The 22,957-nt window shown below is 47.5% G+C and overlaps 1 protein-coding gene across 1 annotated transcript in view; it reads right to left on the bottom strand.

The window, feature by feature from the left end:
- The window catches only part of EBF4 (EBF family member 4), a 135,985-nt gene that overhangs the window by 66,955 nt on the left and 46,073 nt on the right, over positions 1-22,957 (bottom strand). Inside the window, exons 5-6 of the mRNA XM_054989982.1 lie at positions 18,506-18,579; positions 3,780-3,848 (exon numbers count right to left, since the gene is read on the bottom strand). Coding sequence (XP_054845957.1) covers positions 3,780-3,848; positions 18,506-18,579 — 143 coding nt within the window. The remainder of the gene's footprint in view (positions 1-3,779; positions 3,849-18,505; positions 18,580-22,957) is intronic.

The raw sequence follows: 22,957 nt of genomic DNA, 5'->3' as shown, positions 1-22,957 counted from the left end.
TTTCTCCCTCTTTTCACCTACATGCAATGGTTGTGCAACATTATCACTTCAGTGGGTGTGCCCTGTGCGGCATGCATGGTCAGAGATATCTGCTGCGCATCAGTTTTTTGGGTCTTTTTATTCTCATAAACGCTTTTACTTTACCAGCATTTCTGCCTTGGTTAATTGGGGTGTTCAATCCCGTTCTGGGGCCTCTTTCTGTTGGGATACTGGTGAGTCCCTCTCAGGCTTCTGTCCAGATTATGGATCTTTGGCCTAGGAAAAGGAGGCACGTAGGGGAACTGGGGACCCCTGGAATTGATTTCTAGCAATTCTTCACTTCTCCAGATAGTGATAAATGTGGTTCCTTGCAAGAGGTTTCAATTGATTCCTAGTTCCTTATCTGTGAACTATAAGCTATTATTTATTGATTGATTTGATTTGATTTATAGCCCGCCCTCCCCACAAGCGGGCTCAGGGTGGGTTGCAATAAAAAAGATAAAATATAGGAATACAAAAAAATAACATAATTCACAACACAACATTTCAAGAAATTCACCTGCTCACTATATATAGAAAGGCTGAAGGTCTGGATCGGTACCTTGTGGCTGCTCATACGTGGGAGGGGGGGCAGGTGGCCATATAGCTCCCTCCCCCAGGTAGGAGACCGGCAGGGAGAATCATGTGACGGATTTAATGTTCGCCTCAGCCATATGCCTGGCGGAACATCTCCGTCTTGCAGGCCCACCGAAAAGATGGAAGATCTTGGTGGGCCTGAGTGTTTTCCGACAGAGAGTTCCACCGGGTCGGGGCCAGGACCGAAAATGCTCTGGCCCTGGTCGAGGCCAGTTGAGCCTCCCTGGGGCCAAAGACCACCAGCAGGTGTTTACCTGCTGATCTCAGCATCCTCCGGGGCACATACAGGGAGAGGTGGTCCTTCAGGTATGCTGGTCCCAGTCCGTTTAGTGCTTTACAGGTTAAAACCAATACCTTGAAACTGATCTGGAACTCCATGGGGAGCCAGTGTAGTTGCTGCAAAGTTGGAGTTGTGTGCCCTGTAGGGTGTACTGACCAGAACATGCGCAGCAGTATTCTGGACTTGCTGCAATTTCCGGGTCAGACCCAAGGGAAGCCCTGCATAGAGCAAGTTACAGTAGTCCAGTCTGGAGATGACTGTTGCGTGGATCACTGTCATTAGGTCACGGGTTGAAAGATAGGGGGCAAGCTTTAGGCCACCATAAACCAAACATCTTCACATGGTCCCATTGTAGGGTACAATGTGGAGAACAGTGTGGTTAGTCAAGATGGGTAGCCATGTTAGTCTGTCTGTAGTAGTAGAAAAGAGCAAGAGTCCAGTAGCACCTCTAAGACTAACAAAATTTGTGGTAGGGTAAGAGCTTTTGTGAGTTACAGCTCACTTCTTCAGATGATTGGTCCAGAGCTTATTGTGAAGTGTAGAGCTTTTAAACTATCAATATTTGTGGTTGGATTCACCAACAAGGAACTAGGAACTGTGACTGAGGAACAGCCTCCTCCCCATAATGGAGAAGGCCTGGATGCTTGGGGAGAGGGAGCGAAAACTGCATAGAGTAGCTTTGTGTAACCTCAGTCAGCCCAGTGGATCCCCACAATAGAGCTGGGGCTGAGATGGGTGGCTTACCCATGGCTACTTGCAGAGCTCATGGCAGTAGCGGGATTCGAACCAGCAGAGTGCTAATCCACAGCCCAACCACTGTGCAGCTCTCATAATAACAACTATACTTCTAGACAGATTAGTGCCCCACTCAGAGCGGTGAACAAAGTCAGTGTTATTATCATCCCCATGATACAGTTGGGGATCTGGGGCTAAGAGGAGTGCTTGACACAAGGCCGCCTGCTGAACTCATGGCAGAAGTGGGAGTCAAGCCAGCAGAATGCTGATTCGCAGCCCAACCACTTAACCACTATGATATAGTGGCTCCCATTTGCTCTGAGGTTTGTAACAGGGCTACAAGCCAGTTTGGGTTGGGGGGGGGGGTACACAGAGAATTAGGGGCCCGTGCTCAGGGAGGAAGAAGAGCTGTGAAACCTTGATCTGTGGTGTCAAGCACCCAAGACCTGACAGCATGGACTAGGCCAGTGTATGACAGCGTGGGGAGAGTGTGTCATCAGGCAGGTCTCTGCCTGTCCCACACCTCCTTGACTAAGCAAGCAGGGAAGCCAGTATCCAGTGTGGAAGTCAGTATCCTTTAAAAAAAAGCTCCCACCGTTAAAAAAATCTCATCAGTTTCTGTCATATATGCCTGTCTGCATATCTGCCACGAATGTATTCTGTGTTATGTGCTGGTCCTCTGAGGGCATGAGAAGTTTCTTATTGATGTTAAGGCAGCAGGTTATCTTGCAAGTATTTACTTTCTCTTTCCCCGCTGCCTCCAGCAAGTGTCTGCGGCCAGCTCGAAATGTCTCTCTCTTGGGAACTGAGATGATTTCATTCTTTGATCTGTCTAGCCTAAACCTAGCTTCTCCCTTTCACACACACACCCCCTCCAGCTCTTTCGCGCCCAAAACTTTAACGGTCCTTATCCTGATGGCTGGAACCTTCCCTATAACTAACACCACCGACCCCATCCACGTCACTTCTGCCAATTCAGCTGCCTGAGCACCTTGAGCTTGATGGATCTCTAATAAAGTTACTTCAGCCAATACACCTGCGTGTTTGCTGTGGAGAACTTGGGGATCCCACCTGCCAAGGACTGACAGGTTCTACCATTACGCAGCCCATATGGTTTTCACACATCGTTAACATCACGTAATTTTGCACAACACTCACAGAATGGTGCCGTCTTCGTGGCGTGATTCCTGACGGCACCTGTTCACGATTCCGTTTTCGTGGTGCAATGCCATCAGGAATCGCGCCGTAAAGACTCTAACGTTCCATGAGTGCTGTGCGATGTTGCGCAACGGTAACGACTTGTGAAACGGCCATAGTCTCCTTTGGGTGACAAAGAGTGAAAACCTGAGAATCCAGGAGAAGTTTGAACCAGACTTCCAGAAATCATGAATAAAGGCTTGCCCGACATCGGAATGCAAGTCCAGTGTTGCCTGCCCTTGGAGGGACCTGCACCGCACGGTTTCCGATGGGGTCAGTGCATTCCCACCACCTGAGATGCCAGGGACGGGATCTGGGACCTTCTGAAGGCCGAGCAGGCACTCTGCTCCTGAGCCACAGCCCTTCCTGGGTGCACAGAAACCAGTGGCAGCTCCTTCTTTGTGCCCAACCCATTCAGGACTCTCTAGCAGCTCAACTTTTAGTCCTCTTGTTGTAAAAAACTGGCTAATTTCGAGGGGGAACACGCAGGAACACAGTTCCAGCAGTTCCCCAAAGAAGTCACATGTCAGGTGGCCCCGCCCACCTGACTCTCGGCCATTTTAGGCCCGTTTCGTCCTGGATTGGGGCCGAAACGGCCCAGATTGGGCCTCTGACGGGTGGTGGATCACTCTCCTGTTCAGCAGCGGCCTGATCCTGACCATTTTGGGCCCCTTTTCAGCCATTTTCAGCCCCTTTTTGTCATTTTGGGCCCAATTTTGGCCCTGAATGGCCAGGATCGGGTCCAAAACAGCCAGGATAGGTGATGCCGGGGTGTGTGGCACATGCAAATCAGTTATGCTAATGACACATTTCCAGTGATGTCAAGGGGCGTGGCATATGCTAATGAGTTATGCTAATGAGTTGTGCTAATGAGTTCCTCCAGCTCTTTTTCTACGAAATGACCCCTGCAAAACCCCCCAAGGGTAAGAGAGCAAAACCCAGTGTTCCTTACCTGTCGATGATGACAGGGTCGGAAGGCGTCTCGTTGCGATTGCCACAGCTCTTCTTATCGCAGCAGCGGCTGCAGAGGTGAGAGAGAGACAGTAAGAAAACTTCCAGGCACCTGAGCTGCATGGGCAGAGCAGCCATTTTGCCTGCCGGGAAAGATCTTGTAGGGCCGCCGCTTTACAGACTTGGAGCAGGTGCAGCTCAGCCTCCGTGGCGCATATACATACAATATTTATGCTTGATGAGCACACATTCTGCCCAAAAGGAAAACACAGGCCTTGTTCACACGTAGGGCTGCCAATCTCCAGGTGAGGCCTTGAATTATTCCAGGTGAACGCCCCACCTTTCTTCCCAAAGGGGACCCAAAGCAGCTTGCATCGTTCTCCTCTTTATCCTCACAACCACCCTGTGAGGTAGGTTACTCTGAGGATGCGCGACTGGCTCAAGATCACCCAGCAAGCTTCCATTCCACCTGGGTCTCCCAGATTCTACTCCAGCACTACAACCACTACACCACACTGCCTTCTTGCAGCAATCCTGATATCAGCCCCGCGAGCTCAGTCAGGTTTTTTGCCTTGTGTTGCAGAGGAAGGGGTTGCGGTGCAGAGAAGGTGGTTCATCAAGGACCACCCACTGAGTTCAGGGCAGAGGTGAAATTTGAACCCGGGACTTCCAGTTTCACAGGGAACTCTCACAGCCAAAATGCTGAGCTGGTATTATTATGCGAAAGGAAAATATCAGCAACAGCAACTCGGCACCGGAACTCCATGCCAAGAAAAGCAACTTGCTTTTGTTTTTCTTTAGCCCCCCTCCTCTTAGCCACTCTCTCTCACACTTCCCCCTTTGGAAAAAAAAAGTGTTTTTCATTAATCCAGAGAAAGTTAGCCGCACCTAAGGCCTACTGAAATAATTTATATAGCTAAATCATGAGTCACGCTATTTTTTTCCCCCTTAAGTTTTTTGACAAACAGAGACTACATCCGTTCCAACACTTAGTCCATGTGCAAGAAAACATGCCCCCCCCCCCCGCTCCATCCAAGCTGCCCACCCACATGTTGCAATTTTGCGACCAGTCAGAATAAGGCTGGTTTGTGTGTGTGTCTTTCTCAACACAGGCGATTCACGTATACAGCTGTGTGATAGCAGGTGTATAGGAAAGAAGGGCAGGAAAAAAATATAAAAATGCACATGCTTTTGTGAATGCAGCAACTCGCAGAATGCAATTTCACAGTGCAATTTTTTGAAGGCAACAGATTGGCTGTGAAATCCTAAACAGGGTTAATCCAGGCTTCGACTGGAGTAACTCTGTTTAGGATTTCACTGTTAGAGGCCCAGACTAGCCCAATCTTGGAAGCTAAACAGGGCAATGACAAACCGCCTCTGTTCGTCTCTTGCCTTGAAAACCCTACGGGGTTGCCATACGTTGGCTGCAATTTGATGGCACTTTCCACTACACAACTCTGCTTAGAATTGTGCTGTAATTTCTTCTTTTTTTAATGCATCTCGCCAGTGGAGGCACTGCCCTCATCTGGCATTTTGCTTCCCTCTTACAGCCAGACTTGAGAGTTCTGATAATCAGCATAAGTTGAAGTTCAGTGGGGGAGAAATGATTCATGATAGACATTTAATTTTCTTTAATTTGGCCAAATTCCATTGATTTGTTTCGGTCTGAAACTCACAAAATGTAAGCTACCCCTTCTTCCTTCCTTCCTTCCTTCCTTCCCCTCTTTGCTGGGGGAATTTGTTTTTTTCTTCCTTTTCCTGTTAGGGTACAGGTCTTAACATTCAATTTACATTTTCACATTCTCACTAGCTGAGACGCTTGCGTTCTGTCAAGCCAAAAATCCACTTGGGAAGCTCTCTCAATCACAGCACTTCCATGCCAAGAAAAACAACACCAGTTGAGTTTCTTCCTGTCGTGCAGCTGTTACTGGCAGGTGAGCCCTGCCGGAAAAGGTTGACAACCGCAAAGTGTACCAGCAGGCACTATCAGAAAGGGGCATTGATCTGAACACATGAAGCTGTCTTACACCAAGAATGAACCGTTGAAGTCAGTTCCTGGTACACTGAAGGGCATCAAGAGCCACAAAAACTCCAGCACAAGAAAGGCAGTGAGTGGAGCATTACTTCAAATGCAAAAATATCATCGCAGTACGGGATAAACAAGATCCTCACAAACGCAAGGAAGCAGGGGAGAAAACCGTTTTTGAATCTCTTGGAAAAGCGTTTTTAGGACATGCTCCTCTTAAGACTTCACGATACTTGAGATCATTTCCCAGATGGAGCTTTACAATTTGACAAGGCCCCATCCACTTGCATTAAATATAATTAATAACGGATCTGATAAACAACAGAGCGTTCTCTGTTTCTCCCGGCTCCCCTTGGGGGAGCTGCGATCCCACCCCAGGTTGCACAAACAAAAGCAAAGGCGTCTAAGTCGAGGAGGTGCCTCGAACCCCTCCCCAATTCCCACCCGCCCCTGCCATCTATTCCCTTAGCCCCTGGGATCGTTAGCAAGGTTCCTGGAGATCAATTAGCCACGAAAGTTAGCTCCCAGGCAGCCAGGCTAATTTGCACAAACACCAAGCGCGAGTGTCGTAAACAAGGCAGGCGATAATGGGACACCAGGGAACGTGGCGGAGCCGAGCAGGAGGCGCTCCCAGCGCTGGCTCTCCTCGGCATGGCTGATTGACCTGCCGCATCCCTGCACTTGGCTGACGGCTCTTGCCAACCCAGGTGCCTCACGGCCAGCGGAGGTGGCTCCTTTTGCCCAGCCCCCACCGGCTGAGCTGTGGCAAGCTGGCATTCTCGGGGACGCACTGACGTACAAATCTGGGTGGGCGAGAGCTTCATTGTAAAGAGTGAGGGGAGCTGACCCGCTTCATTATTATTTCCCTGTGGTCAGTGGCTAAAGTATCAGAGCTCGGATGGGAGAAAGGTGCTGGGTGGGAGATCTAAGAATAGAAGTCGGGGGCACCCAATGAAGGGGATGGGCAATAGATGTAGGACAGACAATAGAATATGCACCTTCACTCACTGGAGATAGTTTCAGATGTTGGTCTGTAGTAGAAGAGCACGATTCAGGTCCAGTAGCACCTAAGAGACCAACTAGATTTCCAGAGTGTGAGCTTTCAAGAGTCAGAACTTCCTTTGTCGGATACAAGTTAGAAAAAGGAAGGAGTCCTTACAATCCAGGCAGAGGGTGAAAGAGGTATTGTAAATTAGAGTGTTGGGAAGTTAGCTATAATACATGTTGTAATTAGCTTGATAGAGCATGGGTGTGAAGTGCAGAAAATTAGCATCTGTAAGGGAGCTCTGGCTCTCGAAAGCTCCTGGCCTGGAAATTTAGGTGAGTGATTCAGTTGTAGGATTCACTGCCAGTGGACATAGCAATGGGTGAGGAAAGGCTCTGTTTGTAGGTCCTCCAGGGTAAGTGGTAGGCCTCTATGTAAAACAGGATGCTGGAACAGATAGTCCACACTGGTCTAATCCAGTGGAGCTCTTCTTATGTTCTTTTGGAAGTGTACTAGGAGGCAGCTCCCCTCGCCCCTAAGCAGCATTCACTGTAAAAATTGAAGTCTACCTCTCTGATTTACACATGAAAGGGCAGACATGTGAATAAACAAATACGGCTGCCCTCTCCTTTGGCCTTGGGGATGTTCACACATTAGTCATTAAGGACCACATCTCACCCTTGGGAAACAGCCAGCACAGATGAAACTTGGGCTGAGCACAAACTGCTTAACTTCTGTGATTGTTGAAAAGCACCTTCCATTTCTGACAATTTTGGAAGTTTATTGCAACCACATTCAAATCAATCTAATGCTGTTCAAACCCTTTCTCTCCCCCGTTTTTCATTTCTTAGAGCCATTTTTCACTTTCTTTGCCCTCACTGCTCCTGCCCTCATTTGCCCTCACTGCTGTTTACACCAACATGCTGTGGGTACCCATGTGGTTTTGCCTGCAGGTATCTGGGAAGGCAGCATGGAAAAAAGCAAAGAATTGCGACCATCCATAAAACCCATGTGAGTCGCCACAACCAGATTCAACAGCAATGAAGGCAAGTGAGGGTAAGGTGAGGGCAAAAAAGATGGAGAAACCAGAGCAGAGAACAAAGGCATGGTCAAGAGAACAACCGGTGTTGAATCAGTGCTTCGAGGGCATGGTCAGGGGGCTAAGGCAGAACAAACTGAAGCTAAATCTAGACAAGACAGAAGTAATGCAGGCGGTGAAAGTTGATGTTTAGAGGGTCTGGATCCACTTGTAGGAGCTGGCATTTACAGAGCAGATTAAGGGCTCGGGGGTGCACCTGTTTGAAAACCTGGTTGGGGGAGTGGCCAAGTGTGCTTTCTTTCAGCGGCAACTGGTTTGGCAACTCTCATTTCCTGGATTCACCTGACTTGGCCATGCTAAATCCATGCTTTAGTCACCTTGTGGATGGATTGCTACAACACAGCTTAAATTGGGCAGCCCTTGAAAACTATCAAGAAACTGCAGCTGGTTCAGAAGGTGGCGGCTTGATTACTGTCAGGAACTTGACTATTTGTAAACAGCTACATTAGCTGTCAGTTTGTTTCCAAGTTCAATTCAAGGTGTTTCAAGGCCCTTCATGGCTTAAGACTAGGGGTGTGCAAGCCAAAAATTTTCGGCTATAGCCGAAAGTAGAAAGCCGAAAGAAGATTCTCTATCGTTAAAGCCGAAAGCCGAAACAAGAATCTCTTTCGGCTTTCGGCTTTCGGGATTCTTTCGGCATTATTTTGGCATTCTTTCGGCTTTTTTCTAAGGGAAAATGCCTCCGTCTTCCAGGACGCCTGGAGGAGGCATTTTCCCACCGAATAAGCCCAAAATTGGTGGGGACCTTCCTCTAACCCTTCTCTAACAACCACCCAAGTTTCAGACAGATTGAACTTTGGGGGGCCATGTTATGGCCCCCCAAAGCAGGTCCCCCCATCCTCCCATAAGAAAGCGAAGGAGCAGCATATTGTTAGCATGCTGCTGCTAATCTTTCTTCATTATTTCCTATGGGGAAAAAATGAAGAGGCAGGCTTCCTTTGCCAGGGGTGGCATTTTGCATGCAAAATGCCCCCAAGCCCTCAGGGGCCCTTCTCCCACCCCTCCTCCCACCCCCCACCAAGGCTCAGCCTGCTCCCACTGGGGGGGGGGGCCATTTCATGGCCTCCCCAAGTAGGTGCTCTAATCTCTACCACTGACAGCTGGGGGAGGCTTGTGTTGCCAGGGGTGGCATTTTGCATGCAAAATGCCCCCCAACCCTCTGGGGCCCTTCTCCCACCCCTCCTCCCACCCCCCACCAAGGCTCAGCCTGCTCCCACTTGGGGGGGGCATTTCATGGCCTCCCCAAGTAGGTGCTCTGCTCTCATCTCTACCACTGACAGCTGGGAGAGGCTTGTCTTGCCAGGGGTGGCATTTTGCATGCAAAATGCCCCCCAGCCCTCTGGGGCCCTTCTCCCACCCTTCCTCCCACCCCCCACCAAGGCTCAGACTGCTCCCACTTGGGGGGGCCATTTCATGGCCTCCCCAAGTAGGTCCTCTCAGCCCCTAAAGTCCACCCCTTACAGCCCCACACAAACCCAATTCCCCCCCAGCTGCCACACACAGACCCAAATCCCCACATTAGCCCCTCACAGACCCAAATCCACCCCCACCTGCCCCACACCCATAACCCCAGGAACAGGCTGGCAAAGGCCAGCCCTCTCCCTTTGTTCCCTATGCTGGGAACTTCTAAACTCTCTTTCCCTGGGCAATTCTGCACAGCCCAGGGGTGCCACAATGGTGGGCACACTTCTGAATGCCAGCTGGTCCCTGTGAAAGAGCACCTGAACCACAGACACCCTCCCTCAAATTCCCCCACCACCTACAGAGATGGCTGGCCAGCCAGCCCCATTGTTCCCTATGATGGGAACCAACTGCACAACAAAGAATAAAACAAGAACAACACAAAATAAAGTTTTAAAAAAATTATTTTCTCCCTTCCAAAGTACAAGTAGGCAAAGCATTATGACACATTACACCAGCAGTCCCCCACACAGAAAAATTAAAACAAAACTCACTTAACATCAGAGAATCACAAAAACACGATTCCTGTCAAAAACACTTTATTTCTTGAACAGCTTTAGGTTACACAGCAGGGGGGAACACCAAAGGGCATGGCAGAACTATCTTACACAAAAATAACACAACTCACTTAACATCAGAGAATCACAAAAGCACAATTCCTGTCAAAAACACTTTATTTCTTGAACAGCTTTAGGCTACACAGCAGGGGGGGGGACACCAAAGGGCATGGAAGCAGTATCTTACACAAAAATAACACAACTCACTTCACATTAAAGAATCACCCCAAAAAATTGCTGTCAAAAGCACTTTATTTCTGTAACTGCTTTAGGTTACACAGTAGGAAGGCACCACAGAGCAGGAAAGCAGTGTACTACACAAAAATAACACAACTCACTTCACATCAGAGAATCACACAAACACAATTGCTGTCAAAAACGGTGAAGTGGGTTGTATCATTTTTTGTAGTACATTGCTATCATGCCCTGTTGTGCCCTCCTACTGTGTAACCTAAAGCTGTTCAAGAAATAAAGTGTTTTTGCCAGGAATTGTGTTTTTGTGATTCTCTGATGTTAAGTGAGTTGTGTTATTTTTGTGTAAGATAGTGCTGCCATGCCCTTTGGTGTTCCCCCCTGCTGTGTAACCTAAAGCTGTTCAAGAAATAAAGTGTTTTTGCCAGGAATTGTGTTTTTGTGATTCTCTGATGTTAAGTGAGTTGTGTTATTTTTGTGTAAGATAGTGCTGCCATGCCCTTTGGTGTTCCCCCCTGCTGTGTAACCTAAAGCTGTTCAAGAAATAAAGTGTTTTTGACAGGAATCATGCTTTGTGATTCTCTGATGTTAAGTGAGTTGTGTTATTTTTCTGTGTGGGGGACTGCTGGTGTAATGTATCATAATGCTTTGCCTACTTGTACTTTGGAAGGGAGAAAAAAAAATTTAAAACTTTATTTTGTGTTGTTCTTGTTTTATTCTTTGTTGTGCAGTTGGTTCCCATCATAGGGAACAATGGGGCTGGCTGGCCAGCCATCTCTGTAGGTGGTGGGGGAATTTGAGGGAGGGTGTCTGTGGTTCAGGTGCTCTTTCACAGGGACCAGCTGGCACTCAGAAGTGTGCCCACCATTGTGGCACCCCTGGGCTGTGCAGAATTGCCCAGGGAAAGAGAGTTTAGAAGTTCCCAGCATAGGGAACAAAGGGAGAGGGCTGGCCTTTGCCAGCCTGTTCCTGGGGTTATGGGTGTGGGGCAGGTGGGGGTGGATTTGGGTCTGTGAGGGGCTAATGTGGGGATTTGGGTCTGTGTGTGGCAGCTGGGGGGAATTGGGTTTGTGTGGGGCTGTAAGGGGTGGACTTTAGGGGCTGAGAGGACCTACTTGGGGAGGCCATGAAATGCCCCCCAAGTAGGAGCAGTCTGAGCCTTGGTGGGGGGTGGGAGGAATGGTGAGAGAAGGGCCCCAGAGGGCTGGGGGGCATTTTGCATGCAAAATGCCACCCCTGGCAAGACAAGCCTTCCCCAGCTGTCAGTGGTAGAGAAAAGAGCACCTACTTGGGGAGGCCATGAAATGGCCCCCCCAAGTGGGAGCAGTCTGAGCCTGGGTGGGGGGTGGGGGGAAGGGTGGGAGAAGGGCCCCTGAGGGCTTGGGGGCATTTTGCATGCAAAATGCCACCCCTGGCAACACAAGCCTCCCCCAGCTGTCAGTGGTAGAGATTAGAGCACCTACTTGGGGAGGCCATGAAATGGCCCCCCCAAGTGGGAGCAGGCTGAGCCTTGGTGGGGGGTGGGAGGAGGGGTGGGAGAAGGGCCCCTGAGGGCTTGGGGGCATTTTGCATGCAAAATGCCACCCCTGGCAAAGGAAGCCTGCCTCTTCATTTTTTCCCCATAGGAAATAATGAAGAAGATTAGCAGCAGCATGCTAACAATATGCTGCTCCTTCGCTTTCTTATGGGAGGATGGGGGGACCTGCTTTGGGGGGCCATAACATGGCCCCCCAAAGTTCAATCTGTCTGAAACTTGGGTGGTTGTTAGAGAAGGGTTAGAGGAAGGTCCCCACCAATTTTGGGCTTATTCGGTGGGAAAATGCCTCCCCCAGACGTCCGGGAAGACGGAGGCATTTTCCCATTGAAAAGCCAAAAGAAAGCCGAAAGAATCCCGAAACGTTTCGGCTTTTTTCTTTCGGCTACCCGAAACGTTTCGGCATTCCCCGAAACGTTTCGGCATTCCCCGAAAGAAGCCGAAACACTTTTATTTCGGCATTCTTTCGGCATTCTGAATGCCGAAACGCACATCCCTACTTAAGACCTACCCAGCTAAAGGACTGTCTCCAAGGGTGCCAAGATCCCAGCTTGCTGTAAGCATCTCAGAGAGCGCTCCCATTGGCGCTCTCCTGGCAGAGGCACATGGCAGCACCTTTAGCATCTGATTAGCTGTGTGATGTGCCTGGCAGTTCATAGACAAGGCAAAGAACGTTCTCATCTCCAGCTGGCCACCTGGGCACGGGCAGGGGTATAACGGAGAGGAAGTACCATGAAAGATGTTAAAGTCCAGGCCTTAGTCAACTCTCAGTCGCTTTTATGAGCAATTGTAATGTGGCTCAGCTTTAACAATGAGCTGGTCAAGGGAAGGGTGAACACTAGAGGTGGGCCAAGAAACCAAGAAACTAAGAAAATACTGAACTGTGTGGTTCATGGTTTGTTACGTTTCACGAACCATCAACCACAAACTTTCACGAACTTGCCCCGGTTTGTGAACCGGTTCATTTGGTTCATGAAAACACCACTTCTGGGGCAGCAGAACATCACTTCTGGGGCTGCAGAAAGCTCATTCCCCCCACCCTCCCATTGCCTAGGAAACTGATTGATCGGCAGCAGGCTGTCTGCAGTGACGAACTGAAAAACAAAACAAACGAACCAGCCTAAAGTTCGTGGCAGTTCGTCAGAAATGTGCTCCGACACAGTTCACGAACCACAAACCAGCCCAGTTTGTGATGAAATTTGGCTGGTATTTTGGTTCGTGCTCACCTCAAGTGAATGCTACTTTTTTTCTTTTGCTTAAGGAAAAAGAAACCTTTCAGCAGCAGAGAGATCATAGCCCCAAACCCACTTGAATTTCTTTGAACTGCAGGGAAAGCTGACCGGTGCCAAGGGGCATGCTCCAGCGTGATGACGTGCGAGAATGTTTGCACAAACCTGCCACCCACACCCCAATTATCAATTTGCAAAGGCCTCATCCTGCCTCTGGCTCACCTGAACCCATTGCTGGCTATGGTGGCTGTATTCCTTAACAGTTATTCTTTAAATGGCTCCTCGCCCTTTAACTGCAGCCTTCCTCCTGGGAAATGAGCAGCAAGGCTTTCCCCCATCTCTGCATCTCTGTACAAGGAAAAGCTTCACCTGAAAAGGGTTGCTATGTCAGGCTGCCCATAAGAAGGCTGGGGCAACTCTTCCTCAGACTCACTGGCCGGTACTCTGTGACTCCATTCAACCAAGCTTCAATTCTTCCTCCCAGCTGAGGAGCCTTCCTCCGAAAGAGGAGAAAGAGGTTCTTTTGCTGGCATTGGAGGAAGTCTCTTTTTTCTGGAAGAAGCGTGCAAACTCTGCTGAACAAAGAAACTGGATGCAAGCCTCTATGATTAAGGCCAGGTAGCAATAGGTATTTTTCGTTTCTTGTCCGTTTCGTGCATGGTTCTGAAAATCATTTCCGTGCAACCTATTGTCTTTGGGGCATTTCCCATTTCCGTTCACTTCCATTCCATGAGGATAGTTACAGGTGGGTAGCCATATTGACTGGCTGTTGAAGAGCAAGATCTGGGTCCCATAGCACTCTGAAGACCAGCTAGATTTCTAAGGTATGAGCTTTTGAGTGTCAAAGGGAAGTGTTCGCTCTCGAAAGCTCATACCTTGGAAATTTTGTGGGTCTTTAAGGAGCTATTGTACTCGGATGTTGCTTTTCATTTGCATTGCTCCTTATGCAACTAATGCAAAAAAATAAATCAAGTATGGATTTTAACACAAGCATTTCTGTTAAATTTAGGAACAAGAGGCAAGCACAGTTTTGCCTAGAGTGTACAGAAACCATTAAAAAAAGACTTGAACTTTCAAATCCTTATAATAAAATCAGGTAGTAACCCTAACAAGGACATGGAATAGTGGCCAGAGACGGCAACAGAGGCAGGGCACTCTAATTCCCAGGGCTGAGCCCGACTGCGCCTGCTCCAGACATCTGCAACCCAGCCCAACTAGGGAGGGAGAAGAGGGGGTATCTGGGGTGGAACTTTTGTCAGAGGGCTACAGAAAATTTTCCTTGTGGTTGTGGTTTCTTGCTTACAGACAGCCTGCTAACCTAAAACCCGCAATGATAAACCCACAATGATAAACCCGCAATGATAAACCACTTAACAGTAACACAGACTCTGGTACCAAGGCCTGCAACAAACCAAGATGCTAGCTTTGCTCTCATATCAATCCAAGCAACACCATCAGCGGACCCAACAACATCAGCCGTACCATCTCAGGTTCAGACTCCTGCTCATCCTCCAATGTGATTTACGCCATCACGTGTCAGCAATGCCCTCCCACCCTCTACATTGGACAAACTGGCCAGTCCCTTTGACAAAGAATTAATGGACATAAGTCTGACATCAGAAACCAGAACATTCAAAAACCAGTGGGGGGACATTTTAACCTTCCAGGACATTCCGTTGCTGACCTAAAAGTAGCATTTATCCTGCAGAGGAATTTCAAAGGGAGATTAGAGAGAGACACTGCTGAATTGCAACTGATAACAAAACTCAAGACAATGTATCCCCCAGGATTGAATCGAGACCTGGGCTTCCTGTCTCATTACCGATGCTGATTTCTCCACACCCACTACCTCTCTGCATACCCCACCCTACCCAATCACGCCTGCTATTGTCATTCATTGACTATTGTCATTCAGCATCTGAAATCACTCCATTCTCCAAGATATAAGAACAGGTGGACTCACATTCTAGCTGTATCTGAAGAAGTGAGCTTCGACTCACAGAAGCTCCTACCCTACACAAATGTTGTGAGTCTTATAGGTGCTACTGCACTCTTGCTTTTTTCTACAGCAACATCACAGTGAGGCTGAGAGGTGACTTGATACAACTGAGGTTTGTGAAAGAAGACAGAGTACATGGATCAGGCCTGAAGCCCGTCTTTCCAACCCTTTTTTAGAAGCTGGACTGACTTTCAGGGAAGTAGAAAATGTTGCACAGCCATACTGGTCCATGCAAAATCCAAGAACAAGAACACATTTCAGGTATGCCTTTTATTAGGACCAACCAAATTCACACAAAATATCTGCAAGCTTTTGAGTCCACCAGGATTCTTCACCAGACTGGATGCTCCAAGATTTAAAAAGGTGGGAGGGTGTAAAGGAGAGCGCTAGGCACTGCTCAGCGTTGGACCTTGCTGGATTCCTCCATGAGACGCCTCCATGAGGCTATAAGCTTAACTTTATTGCTGCGGTGTACGGTCACGGCATGTTCTCTGGCTTCCCTACAGAGGCTGGCAAGATCAGACCTTTACACCTGAGAAATCTGTTTTCTGCCTTGCCTTTTGAAATCTATTTAACTCTTTTTAACATCCAGCCTGATGAAGAATCCTGGTGGGCTTGAAAGGTTGCATAATGTTTTGTGCCAATTTGGTTGGTCCTAATAAAAGGAATGGTATGGATTCACTGCCTCAGGAGGTGGTGGCAGCTTCAAGCATAGACAGCTTCAAGAGGGGATTGGATAAACATATGGAGCAGAGGTCCAGCAGTGGCTATTAGCCACAAGGTATAGATGGAACTCTCTGTCTAGGGCAGTGATGTTCTGTATTCTTGGTGTTTGGGGGGGCAATCAGTGGGAGGGCTTCTACTGTCCCTTCCCCACTGGCAGACCTCCTGAGGACACCTGGGTTTTGACCACTGTGTGACACAGTGTTGGACTGGATGGGCCATTGGCCTGATCCAACATGGCTTCTCTTACGTTCTTATGATTTTCTTGTTTTTGACTTTCAGCAATCAGAGTTAAATCTCTAAAAGTTCAGAATATTTCAGCATATATATTTCCAGTCTGCTTGCACTGTCTCAATATGTGTCGGTTTCATTTTGCCTCAAAGCCAGGGGTACAGCCAATAGCATGTTACGACGCACTACTGCTCATGTACCTGTGGCCTGAGCATTCCATGTGGTTCCGCCCCCCCACCCCTCCAGCGGAAGAGACTGCTTAAGGAGACCAGGAAGACTTCCGCTCTTCGGTCATCTTGCAGAAATAATAAAATGGAACTGTTTAGGAGGGCATTTTTATAAAAGGAATGGGGCTGTGGAAAACAGCTGTGCTGGAGGGCACCTTTTATAAAGTTAGTAAGAGAGCCAGTTTGGTGTCGTGGTCAAGAGCGGCAGGACTCTAATCTGGAGAGCTGGGTTTGATTCCCCACTCCTCTGCTTGAAGCCAGCTGAGTGATCTTGGGTCATTCACAGCTCTCTCAGGGCTCTCTCAGCCCCACCCACCTCACAGGGTGATTGTTGTTGTGGGGATAATAATGACATACTTTGTAAACCTGAGTGGGCATTAAATTGTCCTGAAGGGCGGTATATAAATTGAATGTTATTATTATGATTATGTTATTTTGAATGTCTGTGAAAATTTTAAGCAGGTTTTTTTCCCTTCTCCCCTTCATGGTGTTGGAAAGTGCCATCAAATTGCAACCCAGTTAGGGTGACCCCAGAGGGGTTTCAAGGCAAGATACCAACAGAGGTAGCTTGCAATAGCTTGCCACTGGATTTACTAGGTGGTTTCCCTTCCAAGCACTAACCAACGTTGATCCTGCTTAGCTTCTGAGAAATGAAGATATCAGGCAAGCCTTCTGCTTGGTTTATTGGATGTATAATACTGTCTTTATTTCATTAGTCTCTAAGTGTGAAATGCAACTTATTGGATGTATTACATGGTTGACTCTTTCCCTCCCCCTCTCTAGATTGTCTCCCCTACAGGGACTGGATGATCCTTGGGGCAGGGACCTGTCCCTTTTGCCAAGGATACCTTGTAAAAACCTGTATGTCGATGGCCCATGTGTAAATGAAGGAACAAGGAAAGCCCTCATGGATCACCCCAAAAGTCTATCTTGTCCAGCATCTGGCAGCTAGCTCTTTCTCCTCCAGGAATTAGTATGGAGAAGTATTACTTCCTCTAAACTTGGCTATCAATGCCACTGGTCTAACAATCGAGAAGGCACTCTGACAAATAGCAATGCATATATTAGGAAGGAGAAGTTGGCAACCAAAGCCACTGGGCTAACAAATGAGGGCCAAGCTACACATGACGAATGACACTTGAACAGCAAGTGGATTGAGTGGAGGGCAAGTGAACAGGGAGAAATACACTTGCTGTTCAAGTGTCATTCGTCATGTGTAGCTTGGCCCTCAGAAGACACCTTGTGTCAAATAATACATATATTCCGGCATAAGCGTAGATTGCAATAAATCTGTTAGTCTACAAGGTGCCACAGACTTCTCTTTTTAAACTTGACAGTAGCTGCTATCCTACATAAAATTGTCCATTCCACTTTGGCCAAAGTAGACAGGACAACAACAGCAAATGGATTTTTTTCCATTTTTTCCAAGTGTAAACACAGATTGGAGCACAGGTTGGGGAAAGGGTGGGTGTGTTAATCCTTTTAGATCCAGAAGAGTTAGCCGTGTTAGTCTGTAGTTGCAAAATAGTAGACAGTCCAATAGCACCTTTAACACTAACCAACTTTAAAGTAGCATAAGCTTTTGAGAACCACAGCACCTGATGAAGAGAGCTGTGGTTCTCGAAAGCTTATGCTACAATAAAATTGGTTAATCTTAAAGATGCTCCTGGACTCTCTATTTAACCCTTTTAGTCATTGCAAATTGGCTCATGATGACTGCCCACAAAGCGAAAGCATTTAGGGACTCAGATACTACCTGTAAAATTTCACCCATGGAGCAAATAGAAGTGTGAGGTTTCATTTGAAGAGGGCAAATGGTGCAAATTAATTACCCTGACAGCAGCTAATTACATTTTGGAACACTGTTTGCAGGTGTGCTGCGATCACATCATGTTTGGCTTTCATCTAGAGCTCAACACAACATCCTGTGACAGTGAATTCCGCAAGCCAACTGGAAAATAGTAAAGAGTCCAGGAGCACCTTTAAGACTAACCAACTTTATTGTAGCATAAGCTTTTGAGAACCACAGCTCTCTTCGTCAGTTGTTGCATCTGACGAAGAGAGCTGTGGTTCTCGAAAGCTTATGCTACAATAAAGTTGGTTTGTCTAAAAAGTGCTCCTGGACTCTTTCAATTCAGTTGCATGAATCTTAAGTTCTAGTTTTCCAGACATGGAGAACAACTCTTCTCTTCCCACATTCTCCATGCTCTATGTAGTTTTATAGTCCTGTCCTCCAGACATTGACATATTTTTTCCTAAACTTAAAAGCCCCCCATTCTTTAGCCGTTCCTTGATCACTTGACTCTCCACCCTACCCCAACTTCCTTTCCATCATTTCCAGCTCTAAGACTTCCTTTTAGGCATTGCACAACCAAAACTGTATTCAGCATTCCAAAAGCAATCTTTAAATGTTATTGCCGACACCCCCGCCACGCACCCCCCGCAGCTGTGCAGAAGTTCTCACCTGCACATGATCTCATGCGTCAGCAACACACGGCACATCTCCGGGTTCTTATCTTGTCCTTCGTAGATGATAGCCTAAAGATGGAGGGGACAGAAAGGGAGAAGTTGAAGGGGAGAGGCAACCGCAAAAGTGTCTGTGTTTTAAAGCACTTAGCACTGACCTTTGGCCTGTGTTTGTGAAATGAAGGGGGAATTCTCATTGTGGTTAACCCATGCCTGGAATTTCTCTCTTGGGACTGGCTTTGAGGCCGCACCACCCAAGTAGCTGCTTAGGGTGGTACAGTGGGAAGAGGTGATGAGGGAGCTTTGCTTGGGGTGACAAAATACCTCGAACTGGTCCCGATATACTGTTGCCAACCTCCTAGAGGCCTAAAGTTCTTCCAGAATTACAACTCCAGACTACAGGGATCAATTCCCTGAAGAAATAAAAGAAACTTTGGAGGGCAGACTCTACCACATCACATGAGCACCCTCTCCCTGTTAAATCCCACCTTTCCGAGGTACAACCTCTAATTCTCCAGGAATTTCCCTAGCTGGAGTTGGCAACCTTAACCTGGTACCACTTCTGACAGAAGCTGGGAACTCCTTTATAGAAACAGATCCAGAGGAGTAAGCCATGTTAGTCTGTAGTTGCGAAATAGTAAACAGTCCAGTAGCACCTTTAAGACTAACCAACTTTATTGAGGCATAAGCTTTCGAGAACCACAGCTCTCTTCATCAGATACATTTACAGCATCGATGCTTCTTTACTTTTACTTTACTTTAATTGAATTTTTATACCGCCCATCTCCTGAAGGACTCAGGGCGGTGTACAGCAAAAGTAAAACATACAAATATAAAACACTAAGAATATAAAATAAACATATTAAATAATTTAACTCAAAACAGGACAGTTCAGTTAAAACACATTTAGGCCAGCCCCGCTTGTTGGAATAATAACGTCTTAAGGGCACGGCGAAAGGTGTGATGAAGAGAGCAAGTGGTTCTCGAAAGCTGACAATGCATCTGACAAAGAGAGCTGTGGTTCTCGAAAGCTTATGCCTCAATAAAGTTGGTTAGTCTTAAAGGTGCTACTGGACTTTTTACTTTTATAGAAATAAAATTCCTTCTACGTGTGTTGTTGCTGTTGTTTTTTTAAAAAGTGCAACCGGACAAAATGTGGAATTTCAGAACTTTTGCACAGTTTGAAACTCCAAGTCATGCAAAAGTTGTGTTGTCTTCAGCAGATGCAAAAAGTGACAGAGAACAATTTGGGAAAACAACATGAGTCATCCTTGCTATTCTTGAACCCAGTGAGAGCTCCTCTCATCATGATTCAAACACGAGAAGGACTCTCTGCCTTCGGGAAGACGAGGATTAGCTGCCTGACCCAGTGGTGTGACTTCTCTGTTTCATCCGCCTGTGGATTATCCGAAGTAGGAACAGATGAATGACATCGGCGGTGTGCAAAATGCGCCACCTGCTTAAAGGACTGTGGCTTTGTTCTCTTTGTTGCGGTGCATGGGAAATATGGCTGAAGGATTACTATTTTACTTTAAGAGATGACTTCTGGTCTGTTCTTGTAGGAGTTGATGCAGTCTATGTATTAAGAAGGGTGTTAGTTCAGTCCTGCTGTACTGCGGTTAGTTAAGTCCTGCTGTATGTGGTTGTGCATCTGCAGATTTTCTTTCTCTCTTGTTCTTAGTTGGGAGAATTTATATCCCTCGCTTCAAATAAAGCTTTGTTGGGAATTCATTTTGCCTCTTAAATGAAGCTTTCTTTACTCCATTTATATCTGACCTTTTTCTGTAATAAGGACCCAAAGTGGCTTACATTGTTTCCCCTTAACAACAACAACAACAACAACAACATTTGATTTATATACCCCCCCCCTTTAGGACAACACCCGCTCAGAGCAGTTTACAAAGTGTGTTATTATTACCCTCATGACAATCACCCTGTGAGGTGGGTGAGATTGAGAGAGCTCTGAGAAGCTGTGACTGATCTAAGGTCACCCTGCTGGCTTCAAGTGGAGGAGTGAGGACTCAAACCTGGCTCTCCAGATTACAGTCCTGCCGCTTTTAAGTGACTGATCTAAGGTCACCCAGCTGGCTTCCAGTGGAGGAGTAGGGAATCAAACCTAGTTCTCCAGATTAGAGTCCCGTTGGTCTTAACCACTATACAAAACTGGCTTTTCCTTCCTTCCTTCCTTCCTTCCTTCCTTCACTTTATTCCCACAATAACCCTGCGAGGCAGGTTAGGCTGAGAGAATGCACCTTGCCCAAGGTCACCCAGCCAGCTTCCATGGCAGAAGGAGGATTCGATCCTGGGGCTCTCAGATCCTAGTCAGGTGCTCTAACCACTACACCACACATTCTCTCCACTTGAATAAAAGGCATTAAAGCTGTCTAAGTTCCTTGTTTGGAGAATTTCTCCTGCTCTATGTCACGGACTGTGACTCTAAGCAACAGAGTGTTTGTGTACACACAGGGAAAATGCTCCAAGGAGAGGTGGCAGTGCACGAGACGTATGAAATTACAATTGCATGTACTGCATTGTTCCAAATTTTCCTGAGGAAAAAAAAGCCTTGCTTCAGATAGGGCACAACCACAATCCAAAGTGGTACAGTCCTGACACTATTTGGCCACTAAGTCTGAGGGCCAAGCTACAAGTGACAAATGACACTTGAACGGCAAGTGTATTCTTCCCTGTTCACTTGCTCTCCACTCAATCCACTTGCCGTTCAAGTGTTCAAGTGTCATTCGTCACTTGTAGCTTGGCCCTGAGTGACGGCAACAGTGGGTTCTGTTTGGTGAAATCTGAAAAATGGAGCGGGCACGAAAAGAGGAGAGTTCTTTGCAGAATAAATGAGGCAAAAATATAGGCACATTTTAAAAATCTGCATAATGTGCAAAGGTGCTAAAATTTTAAATTTCTCCGCGCCGAACTGGGGCTCCCTTGGTGCAGCGCCCTTTTAGATTTGCAGCCAAGCAGAAGAACTCTGTGTTCTGAACTGGGCTTGGCACACATGCTTGGTGCTAAATAGGTGTTCGTGCTAATGGTAGCAGAGAGTGAGCGCATATCTCCCCTGGGCAGCCCCACGATTCCCCAATGAACTGTGCTAATGACGGTGGAACGAATCCACTATCGTGGGCAGGAGACGGCTGCTCCCTTGGGCACAGCTTGTGTGAAAACACCCTCCTTTGCACTGATCTCCCTGTTCGTAAGGCAAGAGGAAGTTGTGCAAACACACGGCCTCCGTTCCTTCTCCCCGCCATTCTGTCTCCGGCAAGGGGGTGGGCAGCAGTGGTTGTCTCCAACTTCCTCCTGCCCGGGACGCTTTCCCCCACCATCCCATTTTACATCATTTTTGGGGCCAAAAGCTGTCCAGGTGGGGCAGTCTGCGACCCCTCTAGCAGGAAGCAGGGTGACCAACTGGACTGCCAGGAAATGGCGTCCCCCTCCCCACCTTCCCCCTAACAAATAGCAGAAGCTTGGAGGTTCAAGATATAGCAAACTTATTGAAGCCAAGCGAGTGGTTGGAGCTTAAGGCTGCGGCTCAGAGTTTCATGGGCGAAAGTATATATATTTAATAAGAAATGTAAATTAAGTAAACAGCGTGCCCTGACCTGGGTAGCCCAGGCGAGCCTGCTCTTGCCAGATCTCAGAAGCTAAGCAGGGTCAGCCTTGGTTAGTAATTGGATGGGAGACCTCCAACAAAGACCAGGGCTGCAGAGGCAGGCAAGGGCAAACCACCTCTGTTTGTCTCTTGACATGAAAACCTCATCAGGGGTCGCCATAAGTCAGCTAGGACTTGAGGGCACTCTCCACCACCAAGTAAACAATGCACATGCCAATGAGCTGTGTTGAGCAAACAAACACACACATCTCTAGGGTCACCAAGAGCCCCTAACAAAAAACCCAAACCCAAACCCCCATCTCTTTAATAGAGGCGTAATAGGATGTTATTTACCAGGCAACGTTGTTTACGTTCATATCACAAAAATTTTCAGTTGCCCATTTCTGCCCACAAGGCCTCTATTAAAGGGACAGGACACTTTTCTCCAGTCCTGTTGGCAACCCTACTCCCCCCGCCCGCTGCCTAGTTTTTGCAGCTGCTTCCGTCCCAGGAACTCAAGACAATACTTCCGTAATTTTCTATCTGTCCCCTCCTCATTTGTTCAGACCCAGGCAAAAGACAGAGGATCTGCACCTTAAAGAACAACGAGATTTCCAAGGTAAGAGCCTCCAAGAGTCAAAGCTCCCTTCTATCAAGCCACCGAACCCAGTGGCTGTCATCAAGCGAGCCCCAGGCTGCGGCTTGCACGCTCTTCTTTCTTCTTTGGAATACGGAGGCTGCATTCAGGCCACACATATAAGCTCAGTGGGGTTAAGGAAAATTTTAATTAATTTATTTATTTATTCGATTTATATTCCGCCCTCCCCGCATCAGCAGGCTCAGGGCGGAGCCCAA

This window comes from Eublepharis macularius, chromosome 10 (genome assembly GCF_028583425.1).
Source record: "Eublepharis macularius isolate TG4126 chromosome 10, MPM_Emac_v1.0, whole genome shotgun sequence".
Classification (NCBI taxonomy): Eukaryota; Metazoa; Chordata; class Lepidosauria; order Squamata; family Eublepharidae; genus Eublepharis; species Eublepharis macularius.
Note: the sequence above shows the minus strand (reverse complement) of the source record. Positions and strands in the feature narration are given on the sequence as shown.